Raw genomic sequence first — 22,119 nt, forward strand, 5'->3', positions numbered from 1 at the left:
AGTTCCAACCCCCTGCCTTAGGCAGGGACACCTTCCACTTGACCAAGTTGCTTCAAGCCCCATCCAAGACTTCCAGAGATAAGGCAGCCACAGCTTCTCTGGGCAACTTGTACCAGTGCCTCTACCCTCACAGGAAAGAATTTCTTCCTAATATCTAATCTAAACCTACCCTTTTTCAGCTTAAAGCCGTTCCCCTCTGCCCTGTCACTCCATGCCCTTCTGAAAAGTCCCTTTCTAGTGCTATTAGAGCCCCTTTAGGTACTAGAAGTCTGTTAAAAGGCCTCCTTGGAGCCTTCTCTTCAGGGTGAACAATCCCAACTCTCTCAGCCTATCTTCACAGGAGAGGTGCTCCGGCCCTCTGATCACTATCTTGTCCCTATCTGGACTCACTCCATCAGGTCCACCTCATTCTGATGTTGGGGCCTCCAGAGCTGGACACAGTACTCCAGGTGGGGGTCTCATGAGAGCAGAGTAGAGGGACAGAATCCCCTCCCTCAACCTACTGGTCACATTACTTTTGATGCAGCCCAGGATACACTGCTTTCTTGGCTGCAAGTGCACGTTGCTGGTTTATATTAATTTTTTCATTCACCAAGACACCCAAGTCCTTCTCTCCAGGGCTGTTCTCAATCCATTCTCCACCCACCTTCTATTTGTGCTTCGGATTTCCCTGACCCATGTGCAGGACCTTGCACTTGGACTTGAACTTCATGAAGTTTGCAGTGGCCCACCTGTCAAGGTCACTCTGGATGGGTATCCCTTCCTTCCAGTGCATCAACTGAACCCCACATTTTGGTCTCATCAGGAAACTTGCTGAGGGTGCACTCAATCCCCCTGTCCATGTCACCAACAAAGATGTTAAACAGTACCAGTCCCAACACCAACCCCTGAGGAAAACCACTCGTCACTGGTCTCCACTTGGACATTGAGCCCTTGACTGCAACTCTTTGAGTGCGACCATCCAGCCAACTCCTTATGCACCGCATGGTGCACCCATCAAATCCATGTCTCTCCAGTTGAGACAAGGATGTTGTGCGGGACAGTGTCAAATGCTTTGTACAAGTCCAGGTAGATGATGTCAGTCACTCTTCTCTCATCCACCACATTCCCCTTTCTCAGTCAGTGGGAACTTCACTGGACTGCCATGACTTCTCAAATATGATGGGATAGTGGCTTAGCTACTTCCTCTGCCAGTTCCCTCCAGATCCAGAGATGTATCTCTTTAGTTCCCATGGATTTCAGGTTCCTTAAATGGTCTTGAATCTGATCTTCTATAGAATTTCCTTCTCTGTTGTCAGTTACCCTCATGCTTATTGCCAAGGCCAAGACTTCTTGATTTCTGGTTGTATAGGAATCCAGCAACCTGACTTGGGTTATTGTCGTGGTTTGAAAGCAAAACGAGTGAGAGGCTCCAAGTCAGAGATATAATTTAATGAGAAGAAAGGTAAAAAGGTAAAAATAAAATAAAATAAATGCAATAACACAAAGGACCACTGACAGAGTCAGAATACAACCTGAGCAGGATGGTGGAAGCAGTCCAGATGAGGTGGTCTTCCTGAAGCAGTGATCCTGTAGAAAGGTCTGGTAGCTCTGGTCCTCTGGGAATCCAGTAGGTAAGTGCTGCTTGCACTGTCCCACATACCAGCTTATATCCAGGTGAGAATGCTTGGCTCCTCCCCCTGGGCGGAGCATCTCACAATGGGATGATGAGTTGTGAAGTGGGTCCTTGATGGCCCATTAAACAGACATAGCTCCTGGAGGGAGTTACCTGTGAGTCATGGGCAAGGCGTTGATGGGCCATTAGCAGAAGACAGCCCAACACTAGAACACTGCCCCACTTGGTTTCAACAGTTCATGAAGATGGTGATAGAATAAATACTTTGTGTACATCCTACACCACAACCCAGGACAGTCATTTAGTGAGGAAAGCAAACCAGTAACTTGAACAGACTGTGATGTGTACCTTCTGAGTGTATATGTGAATTTTCTTTTGTGACCATTCTAAGATTGTCTTTACATGCATTGCAATTTCGTGATGATCCACTGGCTAGTGGTCTCTGATGTGGTATGGAAGCATGGCCCAGCAGAAGGCAGGGCTCAACTCTCTCTTGTTTTTATTGGTGAATGAATTCCTCTAATTTTGTGTATTATCTTCAGAGAACAAGAAATAAGTGTAGAAACAGGTAGGTATTCTGTTGGGCAGTAGAGTTGTTCAGTGTCTTAGTATAGTGATCCTTTGGAAAGGTACATCTGTGGTAAACAAGTTCTACTCTATGTACCTGAAAAAGCACTATTCATGCTTAAAGCTTTTTGTTATCTAGGTCACATAGAGTTAGGCAATATTTGACAACTCTAGCCATCAAAAGTACTTAATGCTGTACCCAGTTGTGGCCTTTTATCATAGCTTCTTTTATTCTACTGCATTAAACATTTGACTCAGTTCTCTGAACTGATAAGTTGTATGTGCCCTTGTACTTGTCACGATCTGCTAATGCAAGTGGGTGTCGTGATGGTTTGTTAACTGATCTCAGAGTGCAAAAAACAACACAGAGGGGATTTCAGCATTTATCAAAACAAATGCACTTTTATTAGTGCCATCAGCAAATGCAATAGAAGGATTTGAAGGGAAATAAAGGATAGCGAGTAAAGAGAAAGAGGGGGTGGGTAATAGCTACCAACAGAGAGACGAAGTCCTCGTGGTCCGGCCAATAGATCCGTCTTCTTTCGTGGGGAGATCTCAAAGTCTTTGGTTAACTCAGGGTCCTTATAGTCCTTTCCAAAGCGACAGGCAGTTGGCCAAAAGGTGGGGAAATCGTTACAGTGTGTTCATTTTGAGAATTCAGAACAGGTCAGCCGTCAGTAAGTGCAGTCAATTCACCATGAATTGCCCATTGTTTCTGCTCAGGTTCTGATGTTCCGATTGAAATGGATGCCAGGTTTTTTTCTATTGAACACACCTGCAGGCAACACTTGGCAGACGTCCTACCTCAGCCAGGCCAGAACTCCTGTGTTGGGGTTTTAGAGTCCTTTTAGGGGTTTTGGTCTCTGTCCTTGATGATGGTCGTGAGGCAGACGAGGGATCTTCAGACCATCTCTTACAGTACTCCAGCGATCCAAGTCTTTAATATCAAAGGTGCTGTGTAGGTTGCAATGAAGAAGCAGAGCTGTAGGCAAAAGAAGATTTGTACAGCACAAATGACTTCTGTTTGTGGAACCAAATGCAAGGAATTTAAAAGTGAGGATTGACTTGTGAGCAAAAAGGTAGTAATCCAGATAGTGGGAGGTAAAGTGTAGAAGACTAGTTTGCTACACACATAGCATTGAAAATTAAAAATCTACTGTAGGTGAAGAGCCTAAAGGGAAAAAAATTATAGTTATGTTGCTGTTTGAATTTTCATTAATAGTCTGATTCTTGATACTGTTATTGGTTCTTAATGGTCAGCTTTGTAAACCAAGGGGAGAACACTTGTGTTCCTGAATACAGGCTGGGATGTCAAGTATGCTGGAATTTGTCTTTGAATGTCTCTTTTTAATTTGTTGCAGCTACTTCATCAGTTCCTGCGCTTAAGACAGAGCCTTCTCCCTCACTACCTTCTGCTGGTTCTCTGCCCAGCATGATGTCCACTACTGCTTCACTTCTGCCTTTAGCATCGCAGCACACAGGAACTTTTCCCAGCTTGCCTCAGTCCAGTGATCTGGCCAGCAGCTCACTCTCACAGTTAAGCAGGTACAGTAGATGTGATAAACTGAAAGAGGTTCAATTGTCAGGAAAGGACAGACAAAGGTGATTGTGTATGTGGCTGTCAGGCACCAGGGTCTCCTTTTCTGACATTAACTAGAATTAGGAGGGAGATTCAGAAGAGGCCAGGATGTTTGTGATTGCAAAGTATGAGCTTTGGGCTGCCTCTTAATGATAGAGCAGCTGCTGCCCTGAAGTTTTCATGGTTGTCTTGGTTTAAGACAAGTTAAGAGGTGGACACTTTGAAATAAGTTACCTCCCCTTTAGTTTTAAGCAATCCCTTTCCACCAATAAGGAATGATGAATATGAGTAGATATAAGTGAAAAAATAGTTTGCTAAAAAACCAAAACAGAAACAGGCAAACATAATAACAGTAAGTCACTAGTTACAAAATTGTTGAAATCTCGCAGACTCCCTGGGAACAAGGAGAAATTAAAAAATGGCATAGTAACCCCTCCCCCAAGATGGTGCCCTCCACAGACAACCATGTGTGGAAAGACAAAGATGGCAGCAGCCCTCCCCCTTCTTTTCTCTCCGGCAGCAGCAGCAGCTCCATTGGTGAAGGTAGCTGGCACACTGGCAGCTGGGACTTGGTCAAGGCCTAGAACTCATGCAGGGACTTTGCCTTCCTCTTGGTAGAAGATGGCAAGGCAGCCAGCTGGGGCAATTCAGACTGCTCCTTCCCATTTCCACTGAGCACTGCTGGTGAGCTGGGGCTGTTCTGTTCTTCTGTTGCAATGCCAGAGCTGCAGGCAGGCACTCAAACTTGTGTAGTTTGCCTTGAGGCAGTCCAGGACTGCCTCTCAGAAAAAAAACTACCTGAGGCAATCCTGTAGGAAAAAAACAAAAAACAAAAGAAACCCAAAGGAGAGCCTATGCCTACTGGTGCCTTGGCTCTATCTCCCTGCAGGAGCAAAAGGAAAAAAGCCAGAGCCATGAGGCAAGAGAGAGCTCTGCCTGAGTGCCTCAACCTCAAAAAACCTGGGCACTTCCCAGCCCTTGTGTAGTGGTTTCATGTTTGCCAATTTCTGTTTCCCAAAATTAGTGCAGTGGTCTGAGTGTCTACCATAATTATTTACTTTTTTTCTGCTGTGAGATATGATTAGGAGACAAGCAAAGACAGCTCAAACTTAAAAGATAGGTTTATTAACAAACACTAAAAGAAAAGAATGAGAATCAAAATGAAACCTTCAAAACACTTCTCCCCCCACAACTGTTCACTTTCTCACTAACAATATGAAGAGACAAAACCTGGGATTTTCAGTCCGTTTCACCACCTTAAAATAGTCTTTCATCAGTTCTTAGGGAGAGGAACCTCTCTTAGAATTCCCATGGAGACATTGCCACAAGAAATAATTCTCTGGTGGCTCTCATGTCACAAATCTGCAGCCACTGGGGAATTCTGAAAACCGTGAAGTTCCTCCCATTTGGCAGCCTTCCCACAGCTGCACTCATGGGCATATCAGCTTTTTCTTAGAGTACAGTTTAAGGATGACTGTTCTAGTATAAAATGAAGGTTTTCTTCATCTATCTCCAAAATCATCTTCATCACAAGAAACAGGTCTTTTTCCCTGGGGGCAGAGGGCTTCATATCTCTTTATGGCCATCTTCCTCTGTTCAAAATTCTCCATTAGATCACAGCTACATCAGCTCATGGCTATGACTAGAACTTTGCATCCCCCTAAAAAAAAACATTCTGTAAATTATAGGGATATTTTAGTCCATTCTCCATGGCCTCACAAGAGAATTCCAGCCCAAACTAGGCAACTCCTCTATCTTCCTCCCAATTAGGACTTTTACTCTCTCTCTCTCTCTTCACTGACTTTAGTCTCATGCTGTGTCTCTCCACGTCTCACTGACTCTTTTCCTCTCACTTGGGGAAAGGGTTAATGTCCTCAGGTCTCGTTTTGTGCAGTGAAAGAATTAACATCTTGCCCTGGTCTGTCCCTCTTGGGCTGCAGCTCGGTGTTGGATTTCAAAGCCATGCAGATGGGGGGAGGAGGGAGAACTCACACTGAGAGATCAGAGTGGCCTGGGGAAATGGCGGTCAGGAATCTCAGCAGCCAGGACCTCAGTGGCCAGGATCTCAACCGAGCCGTGCTGCGGGCTGAGCCGGCTGGGCTGTGTGGTGGAGCGGGGTCCGGTCCAGCCAGCGCTGCAGCAAAACAGGGCCCAGCCCGGCCCCACCTTTATCGGCAGATGTTATCAGCCATGGGAGGCCCGATCTACCCGGAACAGGTATCTCTCTCCTCCCCTCCCCCTGCCTAGTAGTCATCAGACCCTGCCCTAACCTGGGGCCCAGCCCCAGACAGGGCCTGGCCCTCCCCATGGCAAGGAGAGGGGCCGGGACCAGCTTACCTCTTTCCAGGGCTGGAAAAAAGAGAGCTTTCCCCGGGAGTTCTCTAATTTTAACCCTGTGTGTTCCCAGAGGCGTATCATCTTTCTAATGGCTATACCAAATGTCAATTTTCAAACATAAAGTCTGATTTGGTTTGCTATAACTTCCTTGAAAAAATCACTTCCTTCCCAAACTATCACACCTTGCATGGTTGTTTTCCTGCTGCAGGGTCTTAAGGAGACAGTAACAATTTTGGGCACAGATAAATATGGAATACAATAACATTTTGGGTCACCCAGGACAGCAACTTAGTGTTTCAAGTAGCTCTTGCTTCAATCATGTCAGCTAAATCGATTTCCCTGCTTTGTTTTTCCTACTTTTTCTGCAGTGCCTGCTGTTTGTTTAGTGTCGTATGTTTGAAATTTGTAGTAGTTTAGCACGGATGTGAGGATTTTTCCTCTCTAAAGAAGTTGTGGCAGGTATTGGCAGCTTGGCTGACCAATTGGAGAGTTGTTCATGCCTCTGGAGAGCCCAGGCTTAAATCAGAGATCCCAGGTGATTCAGCCCTTTTCCTCTTCCGGCTGGCAAGGAGTTAACATCACTTTGTAAGTTAGAGGCTCGGGTCCAGGCCCTGCCGCCTCCCTCCAGCGGTTGGGGCCGTGCCTGGCCAGGCCTCTGGGGGCTGCTGCCCTGCAGGAGAGTGTCCCTTCTTCTCCCACCGGCTCCCGACGGGGGAGGAGATTGCAGATCGGCAGTGCTGGCTCTGCGCCAGGGGCTGCTGCGGCTGTGCCCTTGGCTTGGCTGCTGGCGCTGCTGGCCCGAGGGAGAAGAGAATCTTTCTCCAGAGCCTCAGGGAGCCATCCAAGTTTGAGTCTGCTTTGGATCTGACTTGGGGTAGGGGAGGGTCATCTTATCAGCATTCCTGAGCATGCTTCACCTGCTCGGCCTTGAAGTTCCATACCGGGAGTCAGCTGAAGAAAAAAAAAAAAAGAGAGACTCTGGGCAAAGACATTAACCCTTTCCCTCCCCCATGGAAGACAGTGATTTAAAAGTAGAGAGACAGCATGAGATAAAGTCAGTGAAAGAACTGATAAAGACTATTGGAAGAAGGGATGGAGGAAGTGGACATTTTTGATTGGACTTCTCTGGATGTAAACCATGGAGAAATGGATTATTTCTTGTAATATCATAATGCTGTTTGGAAGAATGCAGGTTCTAGCCAAAAGTTGTGTATATTGATATAACTGAGATTTAATTGAGAATTTTGAATAGAGTAAGCCCCCTGGCTCCTGGGGTAAAATAAGGAGGTCTCAGCTTTTGAGACGAAGATGATTCTAGGGAGGAAGTGATTTTGAAGCCCTGGCTCCTGGGCTTCAGGGAAGTCTCTATTTCTTTTGAGATAGAGACGATTTTAGAGATAGAAGAAGAGAATCCTTATTTTATACTAGAAGAAGCATTCTTAATATGGTACCCCAAAATATGCTGAGGCCCATAAGCAGCTTGGGAAACTGTTAAATGGGCGGGATGGCACAGATCTGCAAAATTCCGTGCGGTTGCAGATTTGTGACATTGAGAGCCACCAGACCTTTTCTTGTGGCATGTGTCTCCATGAAATTCTAGAGAGACTCCTCTCCCAAAGTGATGCAAGATTCTGTTTAAATGGTTGCAACTGACTGAAAATCATAGTTTTCTCTCTATATTGTGTGGGAAAGTGAACAGTTTATGGTAGGAGAAAAGGTGTTTGAAGGTTTCATTTTTCTTTCTTCTCTTTTTCCTTAGTGTGTGTTAATAAACTATCTGTTTAAGTTGGGCCTGTTTTGCCTTTTTCTCCCAAAATCCTATCTCCCAGAGGTAAAAAAGAGCAGATACTCAAACCACTACACTAAATTTGGCAAAGAAGAATTCGGCGAACGTGAAACCACTACAAAATTATTCCCAAACAATTTACTTCCTAGCTGATTTTGAAATATTGTGTTTTCATTTATATTTGTATTTCTTAAAATTAAAAAATGGAAATGATTCCACAGGGAAAGTGTGTGCCTTTTGTTAAGACATTTCCTTAAGACACTTTAAAATGTCAGATTAATGTTCCTGAAAGTGCATTTAGCACAGCTTAGCTCATTGACACTTGATTATTTACTGCCTGTTACTTGAGCTTTGTCCTTGGACAGGTGACATCCTGAGGCTGTGCTGGTTATGTTTTAATACTCACCTTCATACTGTATTTGTTAATATAAGAAACTAATTTTATGGGCTATCACAGGTTTTTTTCTGTTTCACAGCTAGGACATAGTCTCTTAATACACTAGTGTTTTCTGTTGAATAAAATGGTGAATGTGTCAAACAACAAGAATTAATTCATTCACCTTGAAAACATATCCCCACATTTGTTTGTTGAAAAGCTGTGTACATTGGTAGAAATTTTAGTTGGAGGATTGATGCTGTTGGTCAGATACAAAACACCATGAAAAATGATACTTGAATTCCAAGCATGTCTTGCTTGATTGCGCTGGTGGCTCTTGTCTGTCTCTACCATAGGTCAGATTGTGAATTAAGGTTTTTAAAAGAGCTGGGGAGGGTGGGCAAGGGAGTGGTTTAAAAACATATGTAGGACTGAACTGTTTCTTTCCTTGCTGCTTGAAGTGGTGTCATTACAATTTCTGCAGGCAGAAAACAGTTTTATAGTCAAAGTAAAATTAATCTATGGAACTGCCAAGATTTATTCTGGTCCCACACCTCAACGAGCTGCCAGAAGTGTTTGCCCTTTAATTAGGGCATATAATTTAGCCTGCAACTTTGCTATGAAAACTACTGTATATTCTTGTGACTATTTCCATAGAGAACACTAAAATATTTGCTATGGTTAGGATCTCTCTTGCTTCTGATTTCACATGAGAAGGGTTTTTTTGAGCACCAAACCATACATAGTTTTTATATCTTTGCTTTGTCAGTGTCCAATTTGTTTATTGTGCTGTAAGTTATGTTCTTGACCTCGAATGTAAGGTATAACTTCTGTCACTCAAAATGTTTAAAAAAACATTTCAGTCACTTTTCAGGGAGATCTTTGGATTACAGATGTATGTCAGTGCTGCTGTTAGTGACAAAAGTTCACAGGCCTAGTCAGGGAAAAAAAAATGGTGCTAAAGCAGTTGCTTTCTGTTGGAATCCTGGAGGCTGAAAATTTTGGGCTTTTTGAGCTGAGGGATGCTGACCCTCAGGCGGGCACCACATTTGACCTGAGGCCTTGGAACAGGCTTCTGAAGTTGTGTGATAGCACTGGGGTTGTGGGTGTGTAGTTGGAAGGGTGTTGTGTGATCTCACAGGGTGAAAACTTAGGTTTGGGGTTTTGGTATATAGTAATGTGTGTGGGCCAAAATGGAGGATTCAGGGTGTTGTCTGAGGAGTTCTTCTTTCACCTTCTTCTGTCTTCTTCACGGATTTGGGTGGCTTTCTCTAATTGGGTGAAGGATGTCTGCATTGCGTACCTTGAATGGTCACTATTGGGTCAAAAGCATAAATAATATAGGTGTCACTTTGGTATTGGGTAATTATCTCTTAAATAGCCTTGGTAAAAGTTAGAAGGTCTCCATTTTGCCTCGTTTCTCTAGCTGGCATGCTGGAGCTCACACTGTAAATACTGTAAATAGATAAGATATAATAAACAACCAAGACCTAACTTGACTCTACGTTTCCAGTGTCTTTCATCCTGACCTCGGCCGAGATAAAGCAGGCAGAACTGTAACAGCTTTCTAAAGCAAAGCTATTGCAAATGTTTTCCATCAGGGGATTCTCTATTTTCATATTTTACAGTGTATGTATAAAACTGAACTAATAGTTCTATTTCATCTTTTCAAAGAGGAAATTGGTTTTGGTCGAGTGTAGTGGTATGAATTGGCCTTGATTAAATTGACAGATTCTGTAGTAATATGGCTAACTTTTAGTCTTTCACAGATGCTCTTCATTTGTTGTTTTTTTGGGGTTTTTTTGAGGCCTGTCTTTTGAGAGTTTCTTGGGGCTTTTGGTAGAGTTATGAGGCAAATACCTTGCAGTTCTAATTTGTTGAACTAATGTTATGCAGGTTATGTGAGAAATACCATAATGAGTCAAATCAAAGCACTACCTCACCTAATTAATACTTGTGCCCAGTTACTTATGGAAAGAACGAAAAACAAGCCATGTGTTTGTGTGAGCATTCTTCTGGTTTTGAACTTTACGTCTGAGTCATTGCTACATAATTCCTTAACCAGCAGTTGTTTCTTTAAAAATATAGTAATTTGATAAATATAAATGGATGGTGTTTTAAATGTTTCTTGTTAGTAATAGTTGTCTCTGTACTTAATTTTTTTCATTAAGCCATAGTAGGATATTAGTTAAAGGGAAAATGTAGGGGGTTGTGTGTATATATATACACACTTCTACAAACAATTTCTTCTTTATTTTCCTAATGTGTTATGGTTTCTTCTGATCTGCTTTCACCAGCTAGCTTTGCTCTTTAGAGAACCATAAGAAGTAACATTTGTGGGTCTGAATCTCAGACAGAAACGTGGCCATGGCTTGGAAGCAGGAGGACTCACACGTGGGAATTAGGAAGCTTTATTTCAGGCCCCATGCCCATGTGGAAGTGAGCTCTCTGGGGCTTAGCATGCCCTTAAGTACAGGGGGTGTTTCCTGGCAAAGTGACTCCCAGAACTGATTTAGGAATGAAGGGGAATGACTTAGGGAAAAACCACTGGGAGTTGGGAAAGGGGGGTTGTAGGGATAAACAATTTTAAACAGATAATAAAACACAACAAAAAAACATACAGAACTTTAGGAAATCCAAAATGCACACTGCAACAGTGTGTATATGTGTATACACATAGGTACAATTTTTATTCTTAAATATTCTACTACCTACTCTGTATATATATGTATGTATATATATTGGCGATTGAAGGAGAGACGGGGAGACTGACCATGATCAGAATCTGATTTTACTCAGGTTTTCTAAGAACTTATATACTATTTCAGTAAGGTTAATAATTTCTACTACAATAATTAGGTTAAAAGATCATACAAACAACTAATACATTTTTCAACATATCCATGTAGGGGGTTGATTGAATCTTCTTCTCTTAAGCAGATTTCTAATCCCATCTTCTCATGAGCTCAAAGTTCTGTTTCTTCTTTCCAGGGCATCCTAGTCACCAGACTAGATATGCTAATTAAGTCTGTCTTACTCTCGTGAATCCCCACATATATACATAGATATATTTTAAAAATGTTTTAGGAAAAAATAATTTCATTAACTCTTTGCAATTTCTTTTTAGCTCCGTTTCCAATCATCAGAACAGCCTCTCCCCTGCCTCAGTGTTGTCTTTGAGCACATCACATGTGGTAAGTCCTATTTGCATTTCCACAGATATTTGGCATATAGTCAGTTTATCTGATGATTAGGACCCTCTCTTAGTTCAGTGTGTTCCAGTATGCTAATAACCAAAACAAGAGCTTTATCTCAGGGAAGGAGGACTGCCAGCTCTCTAGTGGTAAAAAAGTCTTTACCACTTGTGATTTGTACTAGATCATGACTAGCTGTTACAGAGACCTGCCAGTCACAAAACTGTAGAGGAATTTTTTGTGCCAGCAAGGGAAAATGTAATATAGAAATAATTTCCTATAACAAATGTGTTTAAAAAACAAATAAAACTTTATATGTGGCTGTCTGAAACTGCTCTAAAATGTGAACTATTCACTGTCTCCACTGGAGTGGATAGCTGGCAAAGTGCAGGTGATGGAGTGGTATATGTGTCCTGGGGTGACTAAACCAGGACAATATGTCATGACAAATGCCTCAGGACAGATGATTTTAGAGTTTAACATGTGACATTGTTGTCTTCTGTGTATTTAATGCATTAGCGATAACAAGGCAAACAGTAGCAAACAGTGCTCTGGATGAGGTTGCACAAATGAAAGTCAGAGACACTGCCTTGTTCTGTCTGTACAATCCCAGTTGGGGTGTGCAGATAGCTTACTGCTTTTATTTATGCTTGAATTTTGGTTTGCAATGCTCCACCCCTGCTGTATATGTAATTTAAAAATCACACTTATCAAAATGTCCTCCTTTTTTGTTGTCAGAGTTCTTTTTGGCTTCTGTGTGTTGATGATGCTGTTTTGCAGGTGTGATCAGCTTACAGCTAAAGCACTGTATTGTGCTGGATTCAAACTAGGAACTCTATCCTCATATGTTCTTGTAATACATTTTATTTGTGTTTCAGTTTACCACATTGACTGTTGTAGGGCACTGCAGTTTTAATCTTTTAAATTCCACAGATGCACTGAGGAAATCACAACAGCAGTGTCCTGTATTTTGAAAACAAATATTGTCTTTTGGAAGAATATAGTTTATTTAACATAACAAATACTAGCTTAAAGGAGTATACAAGCAAAAAGGGCAAGAAACAATGCAAGGGAGTGACATTTGAGTTACTGTGGTATAATTTTGTGCTGATATAGCAGTTTGAATTTAACTCTCATGTAATAATTTTCTTTGAATAATTAAAAATCACAAGCATGCAACTTAATTGCTTGCCTGATACATTGATAATGCATTATTTTTTACATGTGCTGCTTTTACTTAAAAGACTGTTGAGTTTGAGTTTTAGTTTTGTTTCCTCCCCATCCCTCCCTTCCCCCCGCATTCACTGCGCCTCATTTGCTCTGTGATCCTCATTATTTTTGTCTCCTTTCTAGCACACTAGTGTTGAGAACACAACTTCACTTCAGCCTTCAACAACTTTTTCAACTGCTTCAACCTCAGCCACTAGCACCACCTCTTCGGTTGTCAGCATGGCAAGCAGTATGAACACTACAGCTAGCCTTGGCCTGAGTGTTATCAGTGTGTCTGCTACCACACGGGCAGCTCCCTTAATGTCTTCAGGTTTGCAATATTAACAGTTTATGTGGAGAGACAGAGAACTTCAGTCAGTAGGGCTGTCAGTTGAACATCTTGCCAGCCATAGCTATGCTAAGAAATCCACCCTCTTGACTAGCATTTTCAGCATGCTTTATTTTCTGGATTATAAAATAAAAATGCCTGGGTTTGTGTATTTGAGATATTTGTTCGGATGTTATGTGGCATTTATGTAGAATATTCCATCCCCAAAGAGCTTTATAAATAGAAACCGGAGCAATTCTGACTTTGGAAGTTTTGGACTAGGAGATTCACCCTGTTTGTATTCCAGGTTATAATCAGCTCTTTGCTGTGAGTTCATATTAGCTTTAATTTCAGTCTTGACTTCATTTGGCGATGTCAAAATATACTGCAGTGTCCTTATTATCATACACCACATCTCTATTGCCACATCTAGAGAAAGGAAAAAAGTGTCTTATGTCTGGGTCATTCCACAGAAAATACCACTTTAGAAAAAGGAACCACAGAGGGAACGTTGGGAGACTTCTTGCACTGAAGTGAAAGCAATGATAAAGTCTCTTTCTTTTCTAATCATCCTGAACTGCTAAAAGGAAATCCTAGGGAGGGAAGTGAACTATTTAAATATTAAGATCAGACTTACAGAAGAATTTCTCATTTCCATAGCTTGTAAATAAAATGTCTGATGACTGGTCAAAGTGCATTTTTTTTATTTTTCTGCTTCCTAGCTCTGCTTCATATAGGCAATTAAAACCGTCTCAATTTCCTCTTTGCTATTCCCAGGTGCAGTAAGTCACTCACAAAAAGTATGCTGGCAATATTAAATGCTTTCCAGTCTATTGCTGGTGATTAGGGGCAATGTGTTGACAGAGCAGAAAATGAAAGGAGATAATTTGCTCTTAGACTGAAAAGAATGCTTGAATTTTGCCTTCATGAGAGGACCAAGGAAAGGAGAGTTCCTGTAATTCTTGTAATTCTCTTGGACAGAGTAAATAACAAAATTAGACTGTTCTCTGATGGGACTCTTTTCAGTCTTAAGTAGCCTGTGATTTCCCTTCCTTGAGGCATGGTTAAACTCTCCAGGCTATTTTCAGCATTTTCATCAAACAGCACAAAATTCTTCTGTGTAGTTCTTTTACAAACTAAGACAGTGCTGCTGCCAGGACTTTGTGAGCTATCTTGTCTCAATGCTGAAGCTTTTTCTTTTCTAAAGACTTGTTAAAATGCCTGTATTTTAATTCTACAGGGAAAGCTCCCCCAAATCTGCCTCAAGGCGTACCACCCTTGTTGCATAACCAGTATATTGTGGGACCTGGAGGACTTCTGCCTGCCTACCCAGTAAGCAATTTGTTTGTCCTTGATTGCTTAAGCCTTGGTGCAAGTGAGCCCTCCAGACCTGCTGTTGTCTATGCCAAAGCATTTCTTTTGGCACATGTTGCACCTGGAATTCTTGTTCTAAATGCTGAAAAATGTTAAATGTATTCAGTGAGGGTTTACTGTTGATAGTAAACTGCATAAGTGTTGGTACAGACCTGATCTGGCTGTTGTTGAAGCTAAACATGCATGTTGCTATGGTTTTCAGCGTTATCAAGTTTTAGGCCCTTTGAATAAAATTAGACCCATTTAGGTTTGTATTACTGGAGTAGATAGTATTACATAGTAATGTAATAGTAATAGTGCATAGTAATGGTGCATAGTAATGGTTGAAATGTGCCATGTGTCCTGTCTGTCATACTTTAATAGATTGCACATAACTTTTTGGTGTCTGACCAGGATCAACATATTTTTGGTTATGTTTTTTTGAATCAGAAACTTTATTCTAATATTTCCTCTATATCACACCAAATGCAAGGGGATACTATAGGTTGCTTTGTGGTCTAGTAATCAAATCTTAAATCCTGCTATTTTCAGAAGTAATTATTACAGCAAGGAAGGCTGTTGCTCTTACTCCCAATTCTGAATGCCCTGTAGATTTTTCACAATTTGATGAATGATGCATCTGTGTAAACCATTTTGAACATGGGACAGTAATATTCTCAAGAGGACTGCTGTCACAAGGAAACAACATCAGAGTGAAAAACCATTTTAAGCCTTGCTCTACTAGCCTTAAAATGCTACAGTACACCATGATAGCATAATGTGACATATCTGTACATCTTTAAAATAGATTGGGCCTAGGTCAAACTGTTTAAACAGAGCCCCAAATTGATCATCATCAGAGAAATGTGTTATAATGTTTTATTTTTATCTGTCTTTAAGCAGATTTATGGTTATGATGATCTCCAGATGCTTCAATCTAGGCTGCCAATGGTAAGTATATCACTTAGTTTAGTTTTAAACAAGTTATCTTCAGTGTTATCATTAGTGCAATGCAAATTAATTCATTTGATAGCAACTGAGAGCTTATCTTTATGTTCTATATGCTGTTTTTTTAATCATCCAGTTTTCTAGGTGGTATAAATTGATACAGTGAAACTGTCAATTTGCAAATAGAAGCAAATATGCTCTGTGCTTTTGAGTGGAGAAATTTTAAATTGTTATAGGGAGAGTATGCCATCTTGTCAAATCTAGTTGAAGTCTGTGTGTCAATGTTTTTGTTTTTTTTTACCAAGAGGTAGGATTGAACAGCAAGTAAACAAATTGGCAGCCAGTAGGTGCATCTGGCAGGTTTTGGAGGTGCTCATGTCACTGAAACTGCGGGAAAACCAAAAAACCTCCAACAACATTTTTAAAGTTAGAGAGTCAAGGCATTACTTTATTCTGGCCAGGATTTTGTTCTGGCCAGGATGTACCACAGAAATCATCTCATGCACACATAGCCCGGATGTGCAGAGAGAATCATTCCATGATACACGTTATTGCAGAATTTTCTCCCAAACTTTATACAGTCAAAACTCATAGAGATGTACTATTTTAAAGTTCATTGGTCCAGAGTTGAGCAACCCCCAGTATTCAGTTTCCCATTGGATCTGAATCTCCTTGCCTCCAATGTTAATTAGATCTTCATTCTTTGATTTTATCAGTCCTTTCCGGACCAGCTGTCTCCAACTCTGCCAGAGGAGGCATCTGAGGGTAGATGTTCCTAGATAGCCACTGATGTTCCATTAATGGCTGCTGATGGCCCTTTATGTTTTGGGCTACTACTCCGAGTCTGTTGATATGTTGAGTTCATCAGACTCCACCTGATGGAACAATGCCCTGGAAAGAAACTTAAAATTCTTTTTCCTGGGGCAAAGGCAAACAAAATCCCTTGACTAAAGATATACAAAAAATTTTAAACTGGTACATTTTCCAATACTCATAGGTGATCTTTGCATGTGCATCATGGCAACAAATGCACGTGAGCTGCAGGAGGGAGAGTATATGAACTTTTCTTCTTTACCTGGATCAAGAATGTAAATGGCATGAGTGAAGCTGAGAGTTAGATTCACAAAGAGCCTCAGCCTAGATTGCAGAAAGGTAAATAATTTTGTTTTCAGAAAAGTAGGATAAGGATCTTGAAGAGAATGCTAGTATGTTACTGAGAAAAGTCACCGGATTAAGTGATTTGGTGTATCTCTAGATGCAGAAATGGAGCAATGAGCAGTGATCTGAAAATAAATATCACTGGATGAATGCCATACATAAAGATCCAAGTCAGAACCAGGTCTTTCATGTGGAGTATGTGGACAGCCAGAGTCAGAAAGTCAAAGGTGTAAAAAATGAGTTCCACTCTCTTAGAAAAATTTATAAGTTTAATAAAAAATAAAAATAGACAATTAGGATACAGAAAAGCAACAGTTCCAGCTGGAGTGCCTCACCAGAAAGCACACCCTTACTCTTTCAAATTCTGTGTTTTAAGGATTGCTGTGTTACATATTCAATAGATCCGTATGCATGATTGAAACATTCTCTTTGGGTTTGATCCATTTCAAATCCCTCCCAATAATTTTATCTGTTAGATCCATCTGTGGGTGGCTCCACTTCATCTGGTAACATGGGTCTCATAAATTCTTCTCCTGAGGTTTTTGGTTATCTTCATTTGGATAAGAAACAGAAATTCAGCAGCCTTTATGCAGGAATGCAAGGTGACCCCACATACCTTCTGGTTTGGTCAGTTTAGACGTTACAAAGAGAAAAAAAAAATTAGTCTTTTTACTGTTAACCCTATGGTTCAATCAGAAAATATACATTTATTACCTTTCTAAACTCTATTAATAAAACATAGTACAGTACAATTATACATATAGTATTCATTTTAATATTTGCAAAAAGCCAACTATAAAATATGCATTTATAAAAAAGGTAAATACAGGGACGTCCTAGACAAAATCCTGTCCACCTGCACAGCCTGAACACCTTTCTCAAACTCAGGCAACTATTTTATAACCCAGCAAATAAAGCATGCTGAAAATGCTAGTCAGTAGAGTAGATTTCTTAGTGCAGTTATGGCTAGTCTTAGGAGGAGTGGCCGAAGGAGCTGGAGTTGTTTAGCCTGGAGAAAAGGAAGCTCAGGAGACACATTATTTCTCCCTACAACTACCTGAAAGGAGATTGTAGTGAGGTGAGTGTTAGTATCTTCTCCCATGTAACAAGTGATAGGACAAGAGGAAATTGCCTCAAGTTGCAACAGTGGAGGTTTAGACTGGATATTAGGAAAAATTTCTTCACGGACAGCATTGTCAAGCATTGGAACAGGCTGCCCAGGGCAATGGTTGAGTCTTTTCTGCCTGAGTCTCTTCTGTCTGTAATGACGTGGTGTTGGTTGTGGTCTGTTTTCCTTTCCCTTGTGTGTTGCCTTTGTTTTCATATTAGCCGATCTTTTCACATTTGGAAGGGTTGTGAAATGATGTTGTTTGGAAGAACCTGGGGAGCCCCCTTCTGAACCTGGAGGGCCTTGGGGGGTGTGGTGGTGGCAGCTTCTGAGGAGGTAGCTCTGGATGTAGGCACTTGATTGCTGGATGTGTTCCTGTATACAGCTGCCCCAGCTCCTATGTTTGAAGCTCCTGAGGATAAGGAAGAAAGTCTTTTCCTTTGGATATATATTGCTCCTCCTCCTGCTGGGTTGGGTCCCTGGCTGTGGTCCCATGTGTGTGTGCCTGTAACAGGAGTCTTGTGCTTTCTCTACCTTTTTGCCTGAGATGGCTGGGGAGCAAAGAAGAAAATGCCCCCCATAAGGCCGTTTGTAAGCAAAAGATCTTGCATTTGGGATGGCCTTGAGCCCCTGTGCTCCAAGAGGAGGGGTATCCAAGAGTCCTCTGGAGATAGAGCTGAACCAACTAATCTAGTTAGAGCTCTAGTAGGAGGAAGTGGTTTCACTTGCTGAAGTTTTAAGGTCTCCTCCAACAGCAAGGATCACATTCTGCTTCTATGAGAGCGATTGTCATGTTTTATCAAAGCTTTTGAAGCAGGGAAAATGTCTGTGTGGTGGCATTGACAGGCTGGGAGCCATGGTCTTGTCAGGCTGAATTATTAAAAAACTATGGATATTGATCTAATACCAATATCCAACTATGACGGACAAAGACTCTCTAACAGTTTAAAGTTAGAAAGTGTATGTTTATTACTATGCCGGGCAGCGTGCGGGATAGCTCCCAAAAACACACGCGCAATTTACAGATGATCACAGGGTCTTTTATGTACAGGAATATTGAATACCCAAAACACAAATGCATATTCATAACTCTGGTACATCCCATTCCCCACTTTGTATGGTAATTAGCCAAAAAGCATGCGTAGTTTGTTCGTTGAAATGGGTCAGTGGTCTTTTTTATGGAGTGGGGTCCCAAAATGATGAAGTAAGATGGGTCTTCCTCTCTTTGACTTTTTAACCTTTAGTGTTACGTGACAGCTGAATCCTGTTTTTTCAGGACTGTTTGATTTATGATTGTATTGTATTCATGGGGTCTATTGATTATTCAGGATGCAAAAGCCTAGTTTGACAGCTTCCATGATTTATCAGTTCCTTCAGTCTGGCTTCTGTTAACAAAAGGGAAGTTTAGCTACTTTACCTCAGCAATATTTATTTTAACTAAAGTCTTTAATTCTTCTAAATCAGTGCTTCAAGGCAATGTTGTATTGGGGAGTGCAGTACTTTGGGTGCTGGCATATGCATGATGTTTTGGCATACCTAGGTGCCATTGTAAACAAAACTGTGGGAAAAACAGAAACCCTCCAACAACATTTTTAGTCTTAGAGAATCAAGGCATTACTTTATTTCTGGCCAGGATGTTGTTCTGGCCAGGATGGACAACAGAAATAATTTCATCCACGCATAGCCTGGGTTGTGCAGAGAAAATCAGTCCATGATACATGGATTTTACTAGATTTTTCAGATATTTATACAGTCAAAACCCACAGAAATTAATTGGTTCAATGTTCATTGGTTGCAAGTTATGTAGTTCTTAGTATTTGGATTGTGATGTTTGGAGTTGATGGTCCATTAATGGTTGTTGATGGCCGTTGATGGTTGTTATCTTTTGTGTATCTTCTGTGCTACTCAGAGTCTGTTGAGATGTTAAGTTCATCAGGCCTCCCCTGTTGTTATGAATAGATATGAGAGTTTAGATAAGTCCTTGCCTTTCCCCCAGGCTTCTGGCAGCAGACAGTAGTCTTATTGGGGTGGCCAGCACCCCAAAACCCACTCTCGTTTGCAAGTACTTTATAATGGCTGATTAGGTTTATTATATAATGAATTATTTATTTTATAGACACAAAATCAACAGACATTGAGACTTTAGACTGTTTACTACACAGGCATGAAACAACAAAATAAGGTAACTACTAGTAGATAACATACAGTGTGAAGCCCAAAACTGGGCAAGAAAATAAAACTATAGTCAGATGGCTATAGAGCAGGTATTTGTTTATTCAGTGCTGGGAGTGAGGGGGATCTTTCTGCCAAAAACTCACTCCTTCTTTAGCCTTCAGTTATATGAAAAACGATGCTCACTTTTAAAATTTCAAAGGTTTATTAAGCCTTAACAAAATACAATAAAGACTGAATAATGAGAAAGAGCAGTGTGACCACCTCACACAGAGGGGTCACAAGTTGTGATGTGGGTGCAGACCCACACAGAGGACAGCAGGCAGCATCAGGTCAGACATGGAAAGCTTCTTTATTTTTCTGACTCCATCAACTTATATACACTTTTTACAGAAGGCCAGGATTGGCCAAAGAAGGTTACAACCTCATGACCTCATTGGTCACTCTGACCATCAGTCAAGTTCTCCTCTCAGAGAAGAACTATGGAAAACACAAGATAATTTCTAAAAAAACATATAGTTTACATGAAGCAGTGTGAGAATCAGGCTGCAAAGATTCAAACACTTGAAAGCAAGAAAATGCAGGGCAACAGAGCAGTGCTGGGAGTCTCTGTGACTAGCAGCCACGTGCTCATCTACAAAATGGATGCTCTGCTTTTTATACTCTTGGCCGCTCCCAAAGTCTTTTTAGTCAACTCCTTCTCTGCTGTCTATTGGTGGAGATCACTTTCTTACAACTTGATTGGAGGTCACGTGTTGCCATGCTGTGCCTCCTAGTAACAAGCCTGCCCTCCCCCAAATGCCCTGACCAGTGGCAACAATATAAGGGAGAAGGGAAAGAGGACTATGGGAACAACATACTAAAATAACATACAACATACTAAAATAACATAACTATACATCTATAAAACTTTTCTTAACATACACATATTTATCTCTTAATTGTGAGAGCCAACCATTGCATTACTCATCTATAACAGTTATGTTATAAATGCAATGGCAATTATCGGATAAATAAAAGACAATTTATTAATAACAGAATATCGAACACCAGCAAAATGAGAAAGCCACAAAAATAGGAAAATGTCAGCGCCGCGCTGGGTGGATAGGGGTCTGCACCGGTGTACAAGACTCCCAAATCCACGCCGATGCAGCTTTCAGTCCAACATTTTATAGGGTTTTTCTGCCCTTAGGCAGTCCAGGTGTCCAGGATGGGCTGAATAGTCCGAATTTCTTTTCGATGGCCTTCCTGGATCTCGTCAAGTCTCATTGTCTCATTCCGGGAAAAGCTCTTTCTTATGTCAATTTCACGGGTTAGTCTTATGCTGATTTCATTTTGCTTGTTGCGCCAGAGAGTTGATGAGATCGGCATCGTTGTCAAGAAGGAATTTCTCCTTGCATTGGCGAGGAAGTGATTCTTATCAAGGTTGGCCAGTGTCTTTGTCTAGTCTGATGATGTTCATCCTGTCTTTGCAACTGAGATTGGCAGGCTGGGGGGAAACGATTAGCCTTCTACTGGATTTCACAATTTTTATTAACGTTATTCCCATTACACATCGGATTATTATTTTATACACGAATTTTTACCCAAAATTTATCACAGTCCCCCGCCTAATAATTCATCAAATTAAAAATTCGTTCCTTTTATTGACCTCAATTCCAGTTAAGATCACACTCTTCCCATCCCTCCTGAGAGGATTCGTCCCCCTGTTGGAGCTTCCGCTCCTCTTCGAATCTCCTTAGGGCCTCTGCAGCCCTCCCTTTACCCTTCTCTTCCTCGAGCTTCATTATTTTGGACACAGTTCTCCCTTTGGCTGCCTCTGGATCCATAGGAAGGGAGGCTATTTGCATCCCTTGGACGACTGAATGTATCAGTCGAATGAAACAAGGGATCAGACACGGGAGGAAGATGATGCCTGCGATGGAGCATGTTATAAAAAACACTACCTTCTTCCACCATTCCCCCTGTCCGAACAGCTGGTCCCACCATGAAGCTTGGAGGATTGAATTCCATTTCTGGACCGGCACATGGGCCACCTTTTTGATTTCCTGGGCTAGCCCTTTGATAGTCTCCCCATAGTCATTGATCTCAATGCAGCATTCCGATTCATTGAATCTGCCGCAGACCCCTCCTTCCTCTGCCAACAGGTAGTCTAGGGCAAGCCGATTTTGGTACACAAAAGCCCTCATCTGCGAATGCTGTTTTGCCAGGAGTTCCAAGGCATCTGAGGTGTGGTTTGAAACCACCTCTACCACTGCTTGCAGCCGAATCAGCCTATTCAATAGGTAAATGGGCGTTCGATATCCCCAACTGCCATCGTTCGCCCAGGTGGCTGGCCCATAATACTCAATGATACTCTCTGCGGGCCACTCCTCCTCTCCCCATTTCT

The 22,119-nt window shown here is 41.5% G+C and overlaps 1 protein-coding gene across 1 annotated transcript in view; it reads left to right on the forward strand.

The window, feature by feature from the left end:
* The window catches only part of LOC310922046 (ubiquitin-associated protein 2-like), a 208,823-nt gene that overhangs the window by 122,748 nt on the left and 63,956 nt on the right, over window positions 1-22,119 (forward strand). Inside the window, 5 exon segments of the mRNA XM_083882345.1 lie at window positions 3,544-3,727; window positions 11,388-11,454; window positions 12,808-12,994; window positions 14,232-14,323; window positions 15,248-15,295. Coding sequence (XP_083738471.1) covers window positions 3,544-3,727; window positions 11,388-11,454; window positions 12,808-12,994; window positions 14,232-14,323; window positions 15,248-15,295 — 578 coding nt within the window.

Source organism: Zosterops lateralis (assembly GCF_965231275.1).
Source record: "Zosterops lateralis genome assembly, chromosome: W".
NCBI lineage: Eukaryota > Metazoa > Chordata > Aves > Passeriformes > Zosteropidae > Zosterops > Zosterops lateralis.